Source organism: Somniosus microcephalus, chromosome 1 (assembly GCF_052327205.1).
Source record: "Somniosus microcephalus isolate GS21.2 chromosome 1, FLI_Smic_1.0, whole genome shotgun sequence".
Lineage (NCBI taxonomy): Eukaryota > Metazoa > Chordata > Chondrichthyes > Squaliformes > Somniosidae > Somniosus > Somniosus microcephalus.
In genome coordinates this window covers 342254482-342271722 of record NC_140987.1, presented here as the reverse complement: position 1 = coordinate 342271722, position 17241 = coordinate 342254482, and the positions used below count along the sequence as shown (strand labels likewise).

The 17241-nt window shown below is 41.1% G+C and overlaps 1 protein-coding gene across 3 annotated transcripts in view; it reads left to right on the top strand.

Annotated features, from left to right (window-relative positions):
• The first annotated feature begins 3232 nt into the window (after positions 1–3232).
• The window catches only part of LOC147124941 (connector enhancer of kinase suppressor of ras 2), a 1271510-nt gene continuing 1257501 nt past the window's right edge, over positions 3233–17241 (top strand). The window contains exon 1 of one of the 3 annotated variants that reach the window (XM_085995038.1): positions 3233–4430. In XM_085995038.1, coding sequence (XP_085851164.1) covers positions 4367–4430 — 64 coding nt within the window. In that variant the 5' untranslated portion in view covers positions 3233–4366. The remainder of the gene's footprint in view (positions 4431–17241) is intronic. The other 2 variants (XM_085995047.1, XM_085995029.1) reach the window with 2 other exon arrangements.

Sequence of the window (17241 nt, the reverse complement as noted above, 5' to 3'; positions counted from 1 at the left end):
CCAGTTGATTAGAAATGCCTGCAAGAGGTTCCCGTTACATAACCTGCTGTTCTGCTCCTGTGGAGCTGCAATGCTCAATGTGCGCTGTGGCAATTCATATCATATGACAGGCAGGCTGAAACATTGCAAGTAACTGAGATGAGAGCAACTGATAAAACACCAAAACTGTTTTTATTCAACATTTTATACAATTTAAGATTTTAATTAAAACATTTGAATTAACACTATGAAGTTAGTTTTGTTTTACTGAGGGGGGCTGGCATTTATACCAGGGCTAGAAGTGTTTATGAGGCTCTTTGCTGTTGACCTCAGTCACTTGTGGCCAGAGCCAGCTAGTCCTGGATCATGCTGAATGATGACCTGTTCAGCTGCTGGTTATTGGACAGCGAATGGTGAGGAAAAAGCTTTGTGGGCAGTGCTGCATAAATAATATCAGCAAGAACTACAAATGCAACATATGCAATAAGGGGGACATATCTTATATAATCATGCAAGTAACTGAGAAAAAGTAAGAAAGTTTTAAGGAGGGAAGAACACAAATAAGGTGCTTGTATCTTAAGGAAATACTCCAAATCTACCATGAGAAATACAACAAAAATATTCTATATTGTAAATAGCTGGGAACGAGCGATTCAAAGGAGGGAAAACACAGAAATTTAGTTGCATCTTAACCAAGTTTTGTCAGTGGAGCGGTAAATAATGTTACAAACATATTTCTGGGGCCAGCATCTTTCAGGATTAGTAAGGTGTGAAGTATTTTTACCTTGAGTCAGTCATGAGTTGTATTTCAATAAATGTTCTGTATTACAATGATGGGCAACAGTCCCCAGTAAACAGTCCTGCCACATCCAGTCATGAATGGTGGTGGACCATTAAACAACTAACGGGAGGAGGAGGCGCCATGAATATCCCCATTCTCAATGATGGTGGAGCCCAGCACGTGAGTGCAAAAGACAAGGCTGAAGCATTTGTTACCATCTTTAGCCAGAAGTGCCAAGTGGATGATCCATATCTGCCTACTCCTGAGGTCCTATCACAGAAGCCAGTCTTCAAGCAATTCGATTCACTCCACGTGATGAGAAATGGCTGAGCGCACTGGATACAGCAAAGGCTATGGGCCCCGACAACATCCTGGCTATAATGCTGAAGACTTGTGCTCCAGAACTAGCCGCACCTCTAGCTAAGCTGTTCCAGTACAGCTACAACACTGGCATCTATCTGACAATGTGGAAAACTGCCCAGGTATGTCCTGTCCACAAAAAGCAGGACAAATCCAATCCGGTCAATTACCGCCCCATCAGTCTACTCTCAATCATCAGCAAAGTGATGGAAGGTGTCATCAACAGTGCTATCAAGTGGCACTTACTCACCAATAATCTGCTCACTGATGCCCAGTTTGGGTTCCGCCAAGACCTCTCGGCTCCCGACCTCATTACAACCTTGGTCCAAACATGGACAAAGGAGCTGAATTCCAGAGGTGAGGTGAGAGTGACTGCCCTTGACATCAAGGCAGCATTTGACCGAGTGTGGTATCAAGGTGCCCGAGTAAAACTGAAGTCAATGGGAATTGGGGGGAAAACTCTCCACTGGCTGGAGTCATAACTAGCAGAAAGGAAGATGGTTGGGGTGGTTGAAGGTCAATCATCACAGCTCCAGGACATCGCTGCAGGCGTTCCTCAGGGCAGTGTCCTAGGCCCAACCACCTTCAGCTGCTTCATCAATGACCTTCCCTCCAACATAAGGTCAGAAATGGGGATCGTTCTGATGACTGCACAGTGTTCAGTGCCATTCACAACTCCTCAGATAATAAAGCAGTCCATGCCCGAATGCTACAAGACCTGGATGACGTTCAGGCTTGGGCTGATAAGTGGCAGGTAACATTCACGCCACAGAAGTGCCAGGCAATGACTATCTCCAACAAGCGAGAGTCTAACCACTGCCACTTGACATTCAACGGCATTATCATCGCCGAATCCCCCACCATCAACATCCTGGTGGGTTACCGTTGACCAGAAACGTAACTGGACCAGCCACATAAATACTGTGGCAACAAGAGTAGGTCAGAGGCCAGGTATTCTGTGGCGAGTGTCTCACCTCCTGACTCCCCAAAGCCTTTCCACCATCTACAAGGCACAAGTAAGGAGTGTGATGGAATACTCTCCACTTGCTTGGATGGGTGCAGCTCCAATAACACTCAAGACGCTCAACACCATCCAGGACAAAGCAGCCCGCTTGATTGGCTCCCCATCCGCCACCTTTAAATATTCACTCCCTCCACCACCGGTGTACCGTGGCTGCAGTGTGTACCATCTACAAGATGCACTGCAGCAACTCACCAAGGCTTCTTTGGCAGCACCTCCCAAACCCGCGACCTCTTTCACCCAGAAGGACAGGGACAGCAGACTCATGGGAACACCACCACCTCCAAGTTCCCCTCCAAGTCACACACCATCCTGACTGAGAAGTATATCATCGATCCTTCATTGTCGCTGGGTCAAAATCCTGGAACTCCCTACCTAACAGCACTGTGGGAGTACCTTCACCACACGGACTGCAGTGGTTCAAGAAGGCGGTTCACCACCACCTTCTTGAGGGCAATTAGGGATGGGCAACAATTGCTGGCCTTGCCAGTGATGCCCACATCCCATAAACGAATAAAAAAAATCAGTAACCACACTCGGGACCATGAGCAAGACCACTAGAGATCTACTAGTCTTACATTAACTTCCTAACTCAGTACTTTTGTGTGAGATTGCGTGTTATCATAATTTGAGTGCGTTCGTGCAATTTATGCACTCACTGTCTCTATGCGTGATCCCTTTTACAATTCAGTGTGTGACATCCCCAACACTTTAAATGTAATCAAATTCGGTCAGGAATAAATTAAGACTGGTGTAAGGAAAGAAACGTTTAATGCAACCTCTCTGCACCCTAGTATTTCAGGAAGTAAAGGTTGAAGACTAATTATAATTAATGGGAGTTTCACTGTAATCATATGCCTGCTATACTGCTTTTGCAGATGAAATTATATATAGTAACAATAATGGAATCCATTATAGTTCGTACATCAAGAAAGATGCTTACAAACCAGAACAATAGCTAAGGGTCTGGGTCTGTGTATCGGCGCCAAGCAAGAAGCACATTATTGGCTTCAAGATGTCCTTGCAATGGAAATTTGTTTGAGATTTTCAAATATGTGCCATAAAGATGGAGCGATGAGTAAGCAGTACACTTTTTAAAGGGTAATTTGCTCGCTGTCTGCATTTGTTTTATCCAATTAGCTCAAGCACTGACTTTTTGAAGGAATTATACCGTAAGTGTTAAACTGTTCTTTTCTCTTTACAGATGCTGAGGCGCCGGCAGTACAGTTGATCATGTCCCCTTTTAAGTGAAATTACCAGCATTTGATATTTTATTTGAAATTTTTCCAACTGACGGTGTTAGCTTCGATGTTAACACCGTGCCGACTTTTCCAGGACTCACCTACCTACTTTCTTGTGTTTCTCGGCAACCTCTGTTGGGGCAGCAGTGGATGAACAGGACTCTTAAACCCCGACTTATAGCTGCCAGCCTTCAAAGAGACCCAACTGCTCAGCAATGCGCATTTGTCGGAGGTCCTGTAACCGAATGAGTCGAGGCACAGGTGCAGGAAGGGCTGGAGCAATAACGCGGGACCTGCCGCTCGACATCTTTACCGAAAGATCAATGGTATCATTTTCTGGCCTGGGAAGTGGAATGTGCAGAAGCTACTAACAGACTTGGGCCAGAATGTGTGTATATATTTAGCAAAATCAACTCCGACGCGCCTTGATTTGAGTTGCTGGCGGTGCAGATCGTATTTTTACACAAGATCTGTCGTTGCATATACCCAGGTATCGACATGCACTTCCGTTTGAAAGTCTAAGCGCAAGTTTCAGGTGCTGTCCTTGGGCTCTATCTCTCCTTTGGAATAATCCAGGGCAACGCCCGCCGCCCTCTCATCGGCATCACGGGCTTGCAAGCCGCTGTCCGTCTGCGAGTTCACCACCGCAAGAGAAAAGATAGTTTGGGAATAGCAGGATGTGAGTGAAAGTGACAAGTCCTGACTTTGCATATTGCGCTATTTCCGGCGCACCGTGGCTGAGGTTACTGCAGCCAGCGTGCGGCGAAGCTGCTGCCAACATCTCGACGGATCAGTGCAGTGGAGCCACGGGCTCTCTCAAGCCTCCAACACCACCCTCTCCCTTCCCCACACAAACATCTGGATTGCAGGATGACACCCAGCTCGCTCTTTTCTTCAGCCTTGCTTTGAAACATCTGCCGCCCTCTTCGCCTTCTCCCTCCTCCCGTTTCTGCCTGGCGTGCAGGACAAAAAAATTAGTCACCCATGGCTTTGGTTATGGAACCTATCAGCAAGTGGACGCCCAAGCAAGTGGTGGACTGGATGAAAGGTACTTGGATTTTGTGCATCACATTTAAGCTGGGTTTGAAATGAGCGGCGGCCTGGCCCTTGCCTCAGTATTTGTTATTTTTGCTTTACATTTACAGATTCGGAAGACTATGGGGAGGGGGAAACGCAATCTTGTCTAGTAAAATACATAGATAGTAACAACCAGCCTGGCAGATACTAGTTCTGGGAAAAACATAGTAACGCACTGAACATCATTGGAACCTGGGCACCACAATCGTCTGAATTGTGTTCGTAAATTAAGTATTCAGGATCCCCCCCACCCCGGTCTTTTGAATATTACATTTCTTAAAGGATAACTTGAATCCACTAAGAATTTGTGGGTTGTTTCTATTTAGAACGCTGAATGCACTTGTCGGATCGGCTCTGCTGATGTGTAATGCTGCGATGCGGTATGGATTGGATGCGGTACTGCTTCACAAACCGCGAGTGATTTGCTGTTTCTAAAATACGGAGGATCTCCGCCTTGATACCCGCCGTCCTCCGTTTGTTCTGCTCCCAATTGCATTGACATGTATTCTGCAGTCGCGTTGCATCTCTCTCTCTTTCACTTCACCCCTCCTCCTGTTAATCGTGTACTGTATTCACATCAGGCCAATGCAGCTATTGCCAAATACGGAAAATGCCACCTCTGAGCAAATTGATAACTGCAATATTTATTCCAGGACTCGCGGAAGGCAGAGGCACTTGATTCTGCAGCCTGCTTCAGACGGTGTATAAGGAGCTTTTAATAAAACGCACACAATATGGGCACATTTTCTGCGCTGGTTATGGGAGGGTCTCTCCTTTGGAGTTGGTGGGATTGCATTCATTGGTGTAGCGGTCCCAGCATTTGTTTTTAGTTTGACGTGAAACGAACATTCTAATTTCCCTGATGGGTGAGGACTGAGTTGGGACGGTTTAGGCTTTGTAATCGACTGCCTGATTATAAAGTGTCGGGGTCCCAATGCCCTGAAACATGACTGGCGAGGAATCACGTACTCCTTCCATATGAAAGCTGGGAGTGATGGGTATAGTCAGCATAAAGCATTGTATCTAAAATATTAAATACAAAGAAAGAATCAATAGCGATCTGTCAGTTACACGATCAATAACCGTCCGATCGGTGAATGCTAAACCGAAGGAAGATACGGAGTCCTTCACAAACAAGTTACTGGGTTCCCACAGCACTGGAAAAGTGGACGATCCATCATAACCTTTCACTTATCCATTACACTTTTGACGTATCTTTTTCATAATGTCCATTTAGGATGGGGTTCAATATCTGTCCAACATCACAACCTTTGTCGGAATGGTCACATGTATCACATATCTACTGAGTCCCTACATCAGTTTATTCAGTGCATGTAAATCAGTTAACTCTTTTTCCCAATACAAACCCGTAATTCGGCATTGTAAAGCCAAACTCAGACGACGTACAGAAACAAACAGCGAATCCCTAATTTCCATGCGGTGTTTCCCATTCATGTTTTGGCTGATTTTTTTATGTAACGAGGCTGATGAATCATCCTGCGTTCACCCACGTTTGGAGACCGAAATGGGGATTCTCCTTTGGCTCGGTAATGAGGTGCAACCCGAGAATAGGACTGCGTTGGCCATAGAGGAAGCACACTACCGACCAAGTGTTCGGTACAATTCTTCCGATGGCTGCTGTACACTCAAACATCTCCCCACCCACCCCATTCATTAATTGCATATTCCAAACACGTGCACATTCATGAGTGATAAATAAACAGAAATAGCCCGCATTCGTTCACATCTCTCCGGCGATGGTTTTCATTGGAACTAAAACGCATTTCATGTGTAATTAGCAAGTCGTACTTTCTCTTTCGTTATCAATAGTCTGTGGCGTCTCTGTCCCCTCTCTCTTTCTTCCCCTCCTCATTTGAGAGAATGAGTGAGCATCGGTATCTACGCCCCTATTTTGGCCACCTTTATATCCCAACTTTTTCAGGACAGTTACACTGGCACTATTTATTGACATACCTTAAATAGCCGCATTGGTAATCGTTCAAAGGGTGATATTTAAGTAGAAACGGACACATGTCCGTCCTCTGGTAATGTGACAGGACACTTGTAAATAGTAGAGCTGTAACGAGTAAAATAGTATGTTGATGCAATAGACTGTTTTTCAATTTAAAAATGAATTCTTAGAGCGATTTGAATTTTAGACGAGCTGCTCTGGAAGTGATTGTATCACAGTTGCAGATGGTGTTTGCTTTGTTTCTATTCGATTCTCTCTAGGTACTTGCACCAGTATGCAAACATACATGCTGTATACAGGGACATACCAAAAAATTGGCATCGTTCCAAAAATGCTTGGAGGGTGATGTGTAGCCCCGAGAGAAATGGGAATCAATTCGATCGGTAAACCGACCAGCTATGCTGCGGAATATAACCGATCGGCTTGGTCTTCCCATCCCCGCCGCCCCTCCTCTTCCCCCGTGTGCAATATCATTCCGTGACTTTAGTCGGCTGGAGGAGAGCCGAGCCGCCCTGTGGCGTCTGCAGTCCTGTTAACATTCAGCTCACACTTGAGGTTTGCCTGCATCTCCTCATCACAGAGCACGATCTGCCACTACAGCTGCTCTTGGCCGTTTAAAAAAAAAACTCGGCGGCTACCTGTAGCAGGATCGGTTGGGAAATGAACGATTCACAATAACCTTTATTTTGTTTTTCTTATTCCTCGCGGTTAAAATGTAAAATATGGAGAATGACACGCTCCAATCACAATAAAGTCATGGATCAAGACAGTTTGAAGCTGCAGTTCTCTGGCGGCGATGAGTCACAGCCGACCTCCTCCCCTCTCGGGCAATCCCCTGTTGGGCACACAGAGTCGATGTGTGTATGGAGATTTTTCAGGGGAAATCAGGAATATTCAGAAGGTTTTCCCTCCTTCCCTTTAAAAAATAACAATGTTCAATCTGCTGTTCTCTGAATCAATTCCTTACAGTTCCATCGATCTGCTGCAGAATTCAGCCTGAGAGAAAATGAAAGTTTGTTTTCTTGTTTTAGCTTCTGGTCAGTTTCCACCCAACTCTGCAACGGATAAGTACATACTAAATGTGCCTGAACCTTTCACCCCAAAAGCGCTACCTGCCCTTTCACCTCTGCACTTTTGTTGGCATCACATTTGAGAGCATTTCAAGTAATAAAAAAAGAATCGCGCATTTCTTGCAGTTAAGAAGTACCCTGCTGTTAACCCGCAATAATGGGCGTCGCGTTGTTTCGGTTCCTTTGCCATCGCATTGAATTGTCTCTTTTTTGGCAAATTAACTCCCGTGAACCATTCTTTAAGGTTCAGGTTGACATGCCTTCATTTTTGTGTGTGTGTTTTGTTGCTATTGGAAAAGGTAGGACATTAAACATTGAAGGACAGAAAATGAGAAGCACACTTAACAAGAGTGGGTCCCAGTGCTCAAACCTAATTGTGACAGAAGCCTATTCCTGGCAACGTTGCAACATTTGAAAACAGTCAGCGAGGTTCTCGGTTTTTTCAAACCGCTGCACACTATAGTGATGTAACTTTTTGCCCACTCCGGCCCGTTGCCTATAATGAGATTGCACGGTATTTTTTTGAACTGTGCGTGGATGATCTTTTGCACAAGGTTACAGAAATGTAGAATGCCATTAGGCAATACATTAAATCAGTGACTCGCACAAAACAACGCACGTTTCCTAAAAATATTCGATTTTCTTTTGACTGAAAATGTGGTCTAAAATAAAATATGTGGTTGGAGCAAAGTAGTAATATGCCATAATTATAAATAGATCAGAGTTGAGTTATTCCTTTCATTCAGTGATGTTAATTGTTTTTCATTTGACTTTAGTTTCACGTTATTTCCCAGTTGTTTTATTGTGGATTTAAGTAGCTAATCCCATTTTATTGCAGCCACTTACTGTACAGCCTTCAGGGTAACTAGTATATTACAAGATGTAATCTCAGGCCAATTCCAATGCGGGGATGGTATCACGTGACCAAAGGTTACTTGGTGATATATATCCGAGCCAATAAACCAGAGCTATAAAACGAACCAATCAAATTGCGATAACTGGTTTCTATTATGACTTTATGGCCTCACCAATCATGGAGACTGGTCAATTGAATATCTTCATTTAAGTGTCTATTTGGCTTGTATTGGGTTATGTGGAAGAGAAAACGAGGGCATAAAAAGCAGGATCGGTGGGCACTGCAAGATGTTTACTGTATAATTTATTTTGACAACAGTATCCTGATTAGTTTTATTTTAAGCTTGTCTCAGTTTAATTGGACCTCATGTTGGATTATTGTATTAATGGTGCCTTCCTAAAGGGGACACTTGTGACATTTTCTGCCTAGTGACATTGGGACAACCCAGTGCCACCTTCACTGGTCCAATTAAAATAAGCAGACGTATTTGAGGACCGGCGGGGGCAGTGTCATTGAAAAAACGATTACTTGGGAATAAAAGCTTGCCCTGCCTTTCTTTGCTTGTGAGTTCTACAATAAATAATGTTTAATACTGCTGTGTAGTAGCACTATGTCCTCAGTTAATCATTTTATAAATGCAGGCTTGTCTGTATGGTAGCAGGAACTTTGTGAATGCTTTCTGCAGTAAATGGTGTCCATCTGTGCTCGTTAAGGAACTTGGTCCATGACCTCGTTATTTAATCAGTTCACAGAAAAAGTGTAATGTCTCAACCACAGGGTGGTAATGGAAATGGAAGTTACCATATAATTAAGGGACGGAGTTTGTGATTTACTGTAAGAAAGGTAAGGATTTAGGTACAAGGGAAATTTGTTTTTTCTGTACCCGAACTTCTCAGACTGCAATTAATGTAAAGGCAAAAAGCTTTCTCAGTAGCTAATAGAATGATAAAAACCACTGCTTATGGTTTTAAAGAAAGAAAGACTTGCATTTATATAGCGTCTTTCATGACCACTGGACGTCTCAAAGTGCTTTACAGCCAATGAAATACTTTTAAAGAGGAGTTACTGTTGTAATATTTTAACAAAGATGAATGGAATTGCAGAATTTGATTCTCAAAACAGTTAAAAATTCACTAATAAAATTATTTGACTTGTTATTTTTCAAAACATTGATCTACAATGATTAAATAAGTCAAATCATTTTAATAGTGAATTTTTAACAATGTTTTGAGAATCAAATTCTGCAATTCCATTTAATTATATTTAAAAGTCACTAATCTGCTGTTGAAAAACATCAATCTAGTAAGATTACGCATCCCCGTAAACCAAATAAAATGCTTGCAAATAACTTGTTGATCTAACTATGCTATTTTATTTTTACTATTAGACCACCAGTGGTATTGCTGCTGTATTGGGCTGTAGTTTCTGATATCTATCACAATCACACTGTAGTCTAAATGTGACAGCAGTTTGCCCATTGCTGAAATGCAGCATATTTACTGAAAGAGTTTATTGCATGACTGGCATGAAGTAAAAGCATTATACACCTTGCTAATGCTGAAAGATACAGGCCTTACAGACACAATGTTTGTAATAATATTTACCTACCACTTTACAAAACTTGCTTTGCATGTACGCAACCAGTTTTTTTCCCCCATTCCCCAAATATTTTATTCACAACAGTTTAATTAGATTTTGCTCTACCTCCCACAGTGGCTTTGAACTACTTGCTTAAGATGCAAGTACTTCATTTGTTTATTCTTACCGTCTCTCTCCCCAAAACCATCCTTTACTTTTCTCAGTTACTTACATGATTACAAAAAAACCTTTTATTTTCCTTACTTCCCAGAATGGATTTGTAGCTCTTCTTAAAGCTGTCATGGTTGCAGAACTGCCGAGGGAGGTTTTCCCACTGTTGAGACTCCAGTGACCACCATTTGGACAAGTAGTTGTTTGCTACACTCTGGATCACCTGACAGACTCCAAATGTAGCGTCAGAGCTCCGCATCAAAGTGCCTCATTCTCCTCTGGCCCAGTGCAAACATCAATTTCCCTCAGCAACACACCTGTAAAACCCTCATTCCAAATACCACAGCTAGCTCAGAATTGTTACTGAATTACTTAAACTGTACAAAACATTGAAAAAATCTTTATTTCTGATTTCCCCGCTTGCCTCACAGTATATGAATATTCTACCTGGTTGGCATATGATGCAGGTTGTCATGGTGCATTCTGGGCATTGTAATTCCACAAGGGCAGGGTGAAAACTACAACTTTCAGGCTCTCTTTCTTTCAAGGTCACAGCTGTTCACCAGTGGAGCTTACAGCTGCTTATCTCTCTCAGAATTAGTCCAATGGAGCTTGGTTGTCACATGATGGGGGTTCTGGTGGCTATTGTAGTTGTTGCTCTGGCGACTGTGTTCCACAGGAACAGTTACAACTCCCATGAAGCTTTGCTATCATTCCATTGAAATAATTTGTCCACAGCTGCTGCAAATTTCCAGTACCCAAGGCCCAGGAGAAATTTCCAAATCAAGGCCTGGAGCACAGACAGAAGGGCAAGTCTATCTGGGAGAACTTCTTGCAGCCATTTCTAACATTTTTAGGTGTTTGTTGTAAGCATTATTGTTAAGCTACAAACCACGTGAAGAAATTATTTGAGCAATTTGATTTGATTTTTGGTACTTGTTGGTTCCAGATCGCTAGGTTTCAAACACATTGATTAGTTTCATTGGATGGGTTTGTGATGCCTGCTTGTTGCTAATTAAAAGCTTTCCCATCTATCCAGTTAACTGAATTGAATTCTGATTTCTTTGTCTCAAATATCTCTGACTAAATGCAACAAGCGTGGTTAATTTAACAAGATAATTGTTATTTGAACCACTTATTACTTTTTACCCTATTGATGTGCAATGCATTTAAGGTGTGACACAATGGATTTGCATTAGGTGCAAGGTTTTATGTGCACACACAAATGAATGTTCCCTTCTTCTGCTTTTTTAAACTTTAACTAAGTAAATGAGCAAAATCCTCCTGTAATTGGATGTAGGCTTCCTAAAAGATGTGGGAGAAACGCTTTGGTCAACATTATTGATATTTTAAAGAATATTCCCAATAGCTGCTCTTATTTGCTTTTCTGATTAGATTGAACCTTTCTATTTTAAAATAAAGTTCAAAACATTATTTTTGTACAATTTACATCAAATGTGTGCATCTGTCAGTATTATAACTCTTCAATTCATTGTTGTTCACATGCATAACATTTGGCTCCCCCCACTTGGGATATACAATACATAGTTTCTAATGGAGAAGCTAACAAGTGTACCTGTAGTTCAGTGTACCAGGAGTGCTGCTTCTTGCATTGTCCCCAAGGATAAACTTATTATTTACAGGAATTAATTCACATTTCTCTGTCTAACTTCAGTAATTACATAATTGTTATGACAGTACAGCAGAATGCTTGTAATGTAGCAAGGTATGTCGTTGTAATATTATGTTGGTAGTTTACCATTGCTGCTGACAAATTTATAATTGAAAAAATAATGTATTACACCAGCCTTTGATCTGTTGTGCTTTAAGATTGGATTTATGCTGCTCGCTTTGGGAATTTAAACTTCTGAAAGGCAGCCTTCTCCAGGGGTTCTCGCACCTCAAGGCTTTTTAGTATGCTTGGTATACTGTCACTTTTGTATTGATGTAAACTAAAACCACTTTGCAGCAACACAAAAGTAACAATATAACTGCAACCATATAGCCATTGAAATCCCACAATCTCGTAACATTTTGCATCAGTGACAATTATAAATGCATTCACAACTACTGAACTCCAATGAGCCTTTATAAAGTGGTGGGGTTTCAATGTTACTATGCGGCACACTCAAAACAATTGATGACATGGCCACAGTACAGAAAACCTTTACCAATTAATAACAGAAAATTATTAGTTCAAATCCAATTCTAAGCTAAACATTGAGAAGGCATTTAAAAATCTGTATTATACCATACCCTCAAATGATATCAAAACCACCATTGTGCAGGATTTCAGTTCAGGCTGAGGAATTTATGCCATTGTCTTTTCTTCGAGACTCTGCTACGATGCACTGGAGATTTTCCAGAAAGCTACAATTGTGCTGAGTTGTGTCTGTACACTGAGTTGATTTTTAGTGGTGGAGAAACATTGCAATCTGTGGTGTGCAAAAATATAAGTATTGTGAGACAGGTTTTGTTGTAAAAGCTGTAAACTTTGCTTCTATATTGAAAAAAATTAAGTACGTACTTCCCTCAGACATTTGCATTTTTGTGTAGTTGTAGTATCAACAACACAGAATAATCCAAAGATGAACAAATGTTGGGCGATGTGTACGCAAAACATTTTTTGGATAGCTTTTTAAAAATTGATTTTTTTTGTTCAGATAAAAAAGAAACGTCAACATATCTGCAGATTTTTGACTTACTTAAAATGCTTAATGTACAAAACAGATGGATATCTAGAATTCTTTCACAGGGTACTCCCTGCTTCTGTCACCAGATCACACTTAACCATGATAATTTGCTTACAGCTATCTTTGTTAACACGGATGGTATTGTTCAACATCACCACCCATGTTGCTCAATGTCTGTGCTTTGGCCAAATCAGTACCACACAAAAATTATGCTCAAAATATAAGTTCATCAATGGAATTAAAAACAACAAACAGATGTGTCCAATGTGACTGATGTCTGTTCCATTCAAATTTAAATATTGTTCAGAATAAGAAAATTATGATAAATTCTGTGACTTTTCACAGTCTCCCTGAAGTGTCTTTGGTCTTTCAAGAAGATTTTAAGGAAGGAATATTACAATTGGTTCAAGAAGGCTAATTTATAAATTCGTTTTGATAAAATAGTGAAAATATTTCCCCCTCCCATTATAAAGCTTCTAATAGACAAATGCACAGCTAACATCAGCAATAGACAAATCATACTTTCAGATAAACCAGTAACTTTCAAGGCTATGCATTACTTAAAACAGTATTGTCCAGCAAGATATGAAAAGGATAATGTGTGTTTATGTATAAATGTATGTGTTACTACTTTTAGTCTTTTTACCTCAGACATTCTCCTTGAGTTGAGTGCCAAAACCCACCCTGGTAACTGAGCCCTCATTTCTTAGTATCTGGAATGTCCTGCCCAATATGTAGGTAATAGCGAGCCCATGGGTTGAACAGCAACTGTATTTTGGCTTGTCACTGTATTTCAAATATGTCACATTCCACCATCTGATCTCCTTGACTCCAGAAAGCAGTAGAATAAACATTCTGCCAGCCCATGGCATTGGCTATAAACTACAGAATTAATTTATTAAGAATAAATACAAACGTCATTGGGAAAATGCTGGTCCATCATTAAGGGAGTGGTAGCAGGACATTTTGAAAATCATAATATAGTCAAGCAGAGTCAGCATGGTTTTATGAAAGGGAAATCATGTTTCACAAATTTGCTGGAGTTCTTTGAGGATGTAACGAGCAGGGTGGATAAAGGGAAACTAGTAGATGTTGTGTATTTGGATTTCCAGAAGGCATTCGATAAGGTGCCAGATAAAAGGTTACTACACAAGATAAGAGCTCACGGGGTTGGGGGCAATATATTAGCATGGATAGAGGATTGGCTAACTAACAGAAAACAGAGAGTCGGGATAAATGGATAATTTTCAGGTTGGCAAACTGTAACTAGTGGGTGCTCACAGTGATCAGTGCTGGGGCCTCAACTATTTACAATCTTTATTAATGACTTGGATGAAGGAACCAAGTGTAGTGTAGCCAAATTTGCTGATGATACAAAGATAGGTGGGAAGGCAAATTGTGTGGAGGACGCAAAGAATCTCCAAAGGGATATAGATAAGCTAAGTGAGTGGGCAAAAATCTGGCAGATGGAGTATAATGTGGGAAAATGCGAGGTTATCCACTTTGGTAGGAAAAATAAAAAAGCAAATTATTATTTAAATGGGGAGCGATTACAAAATGCTGAGGTACAGAGGGATCTGGGGACTCCTTTTACTTGAATCACAAAGTTAGCATGCAGGTCCAGCAAGTAATTAGGAAGACAAATGGAATGTTGGCCTTTATTGCAAGGGGGATGGAGTATAAAAGCAGGGAAGTCCTGTTACAACTGTACAGGGCGTTGGTGAGACCACACCTGGAGTACTGTGTACAGTTTTGGTCTCCTTATTTAAGGAAGGATATACTTGCATTGGCAGTTCAGAGAAGGTTCGCGAGGTTGATTCTGGAGATGAAGGGGTTGCCTTATGAAGAAAGGTTGAGCAGGTTAGGCCTATACTCATTGGAGTTTAGAAGAATGAGAGGGGATATTATTGAAACATATAAAATTCTGAAGGGGCTTGACAGGGTAGATGCAGAGAGGATGTTTCCCCTCATGGGGGAATCTAGAACTAGGGGCCATAATTTCAGAATAAGGGGACACCCTTTTATATCGGAGATGAGGAGGAATTTCTTCTCTGAGGGTTGTGAATCATTGAAATTCTCTTCCCCAGAGAGCTGTACAGGCTGGGTCATTGAATATATTTAAGGTGGAGATACAGATTTTTGAAAGGTAAGGGAGTCGAGGGTTATGGGGAGCGGGCAGGGAAGTGGAGTTGAGGCCAAGATCAGATCAGCCATGATCTTATTGAATGGCGGAGCAGGTTCGAGGGGCCAAATGACCTACTCCTGCCCCTACATCGTATGTTCTTATGTTCGAAATAGCTAAGGAAACAGTAGCAAGAATAAACAGTAGATTTACAGTAACTACATATTTCAGTATTTCTCCTCAATGTAGAAAGGTAACAGTTGTGTCTCCTGCGTTAACACAAAATGTCAAACTGGAATGACTTAACCATGCTTGAAGGTTTTGCTGCTAACCCGCCACAGAATTTTCTACCTATCACTGTGATAGCTTCAAAAAGACTGATGACTTGGAGCAAATCAGCCCAGGATTTTGAAGATAGTTTGGAACAAAGGAAATTAAACATGTTGTGCCACCCATGCCTTTGTTACCTCTAGACTCGACAATTCCAATGCTCTCATGGCCGGCCTCCCACCTTACACCCTCCGTAAACTTGAGCACATCCAAAACTCTGCTGCTTGTATCCTAACTTGCACCAAGTCCTGTTCACCCCTGCGCTCGCTGATCTACATTGGCTCCTGGTTAAGCAATGCCTCAATTTTTAAAATTTTCATTCTTGTTTTCAAATCCCTCTCTATCTTTGTAACCTCCTCCAGCTTTACAACCCTCTGAGATATCTGCTCTCCTCCAATTCTGACTTCTTTCACATCCCCGATTTTCATTGTTCCACCATTGGCAGCCCTGCTGTCAGCTGCCTCGGGCTAAGCTCTGGGATTCCCTCCCTAAACCTCTCCACCTCTCTACCCCTCTCTTCCCCTTTAAGATGCACCTTAAAACCCACCACTTTGACCAAGCTTTGGTCACCTGTGCTAATATTTCCTTATGTGGCTCAGTGCCAAATTTTGTTTGATAACGTTCCTGTGAAGTGACTTACATAAATGTAAGTTGTCGTTGTGTCTCCCTGACAACTGCAAAAGAGTCACATTGTCTATGTCCTGGGTGATTGTCTGTTCCTACCACCTGAGTTTTTCACCTTAAGCAGACTTGATATTTTAATGTTGCGTGTAGTGTGACAAGAAAGTAGCCAACAACATAATAGACAAACACAATTTATTTTCATCACAGTATGTTTAAAATGCAGTTTGTCATATGATTCCCTGTGATGAATAATGGTGATATGGGGATACTTTGCTGTCAGAATGATAATTAACAAGTTGAAGATTTTTTTATACTACACGCTGTAAGCCAGTCACAACAAAGAATTAACAAGAGATATGTGTAGTAGCTAAATATATAAGTAGGAGGTGTTGCATAGATTTTGCATTAGTTAATCGAATTCTACCAGAAACAGAAGCACATCACACGCAATATTTTATATTTATGACTTGACATCACTGTGAAGACCAAATTGTAGCAGAATAGGTTCATCACCAGACAATCACAACATAAAAGTATGGTTTGGCAACTGGTATAAAATTGAGTAATATACATCAGTGAGAGGTCTGTATTGGTCATTAATGCTGCAGAATGTATAATCACCAGTGAAAATCTAGTGTATTCTAATAAATACCTCATAATTTAGACCTGAGTGTATTCTATCTCTCAATTTATCAGAAAACATTTCACATTGTTATTAGGCTAAAGATTAGTTTCCCCTTCGAGCACAATTGGCAGTCTGGGTGCACATTGCGCCCAAAATTGCACTAGCTTTGAGAAGTTTTTTTCCCCTCAAGTTTCTGCTCAAATTCAGTTGCATATTGATGAATGTAAAATCTGCCATGAACCAGCGCAATCGGGAAGTGTTTTAGAATGTTATTAAAAAAAAAAAGTGCTTTAAAAAATATTCCCTTGATAGATTTAAGAGTGGTAACTTGGTAACAGTTTGATTAATACAGCTGAAAATGGTTTATCACAAAAAGTAAGCATTTTTAATCAGTGTTTAGTCCACCACCTGTGAGTAACCCGATTTTAAATAACTGAAAATTATATTAAAAAACTATAGAAAACCATTTGTTATATTGGTGTACAGTAGTTTCTTAAATTAAAAAAAAATATTCAAAAGCTTTTAAAATGTGCCTATTTGTGTCCTTGCACCTAAAAAAAAAAAGATTCATTTTAAGAGCCTCCTCGAAGGTCCACAAACGGGTTCAATTAGCCGAAACTCGCAAAGGTGATTAATTCGATCTGGGGGCGTGGACCATATGTAATTGGACAATGTCTTTACCCATTAAGTCATCTATTCATGGGGGCTTAGGCCACACACTTTAGTAGGCAGATGGTTGTT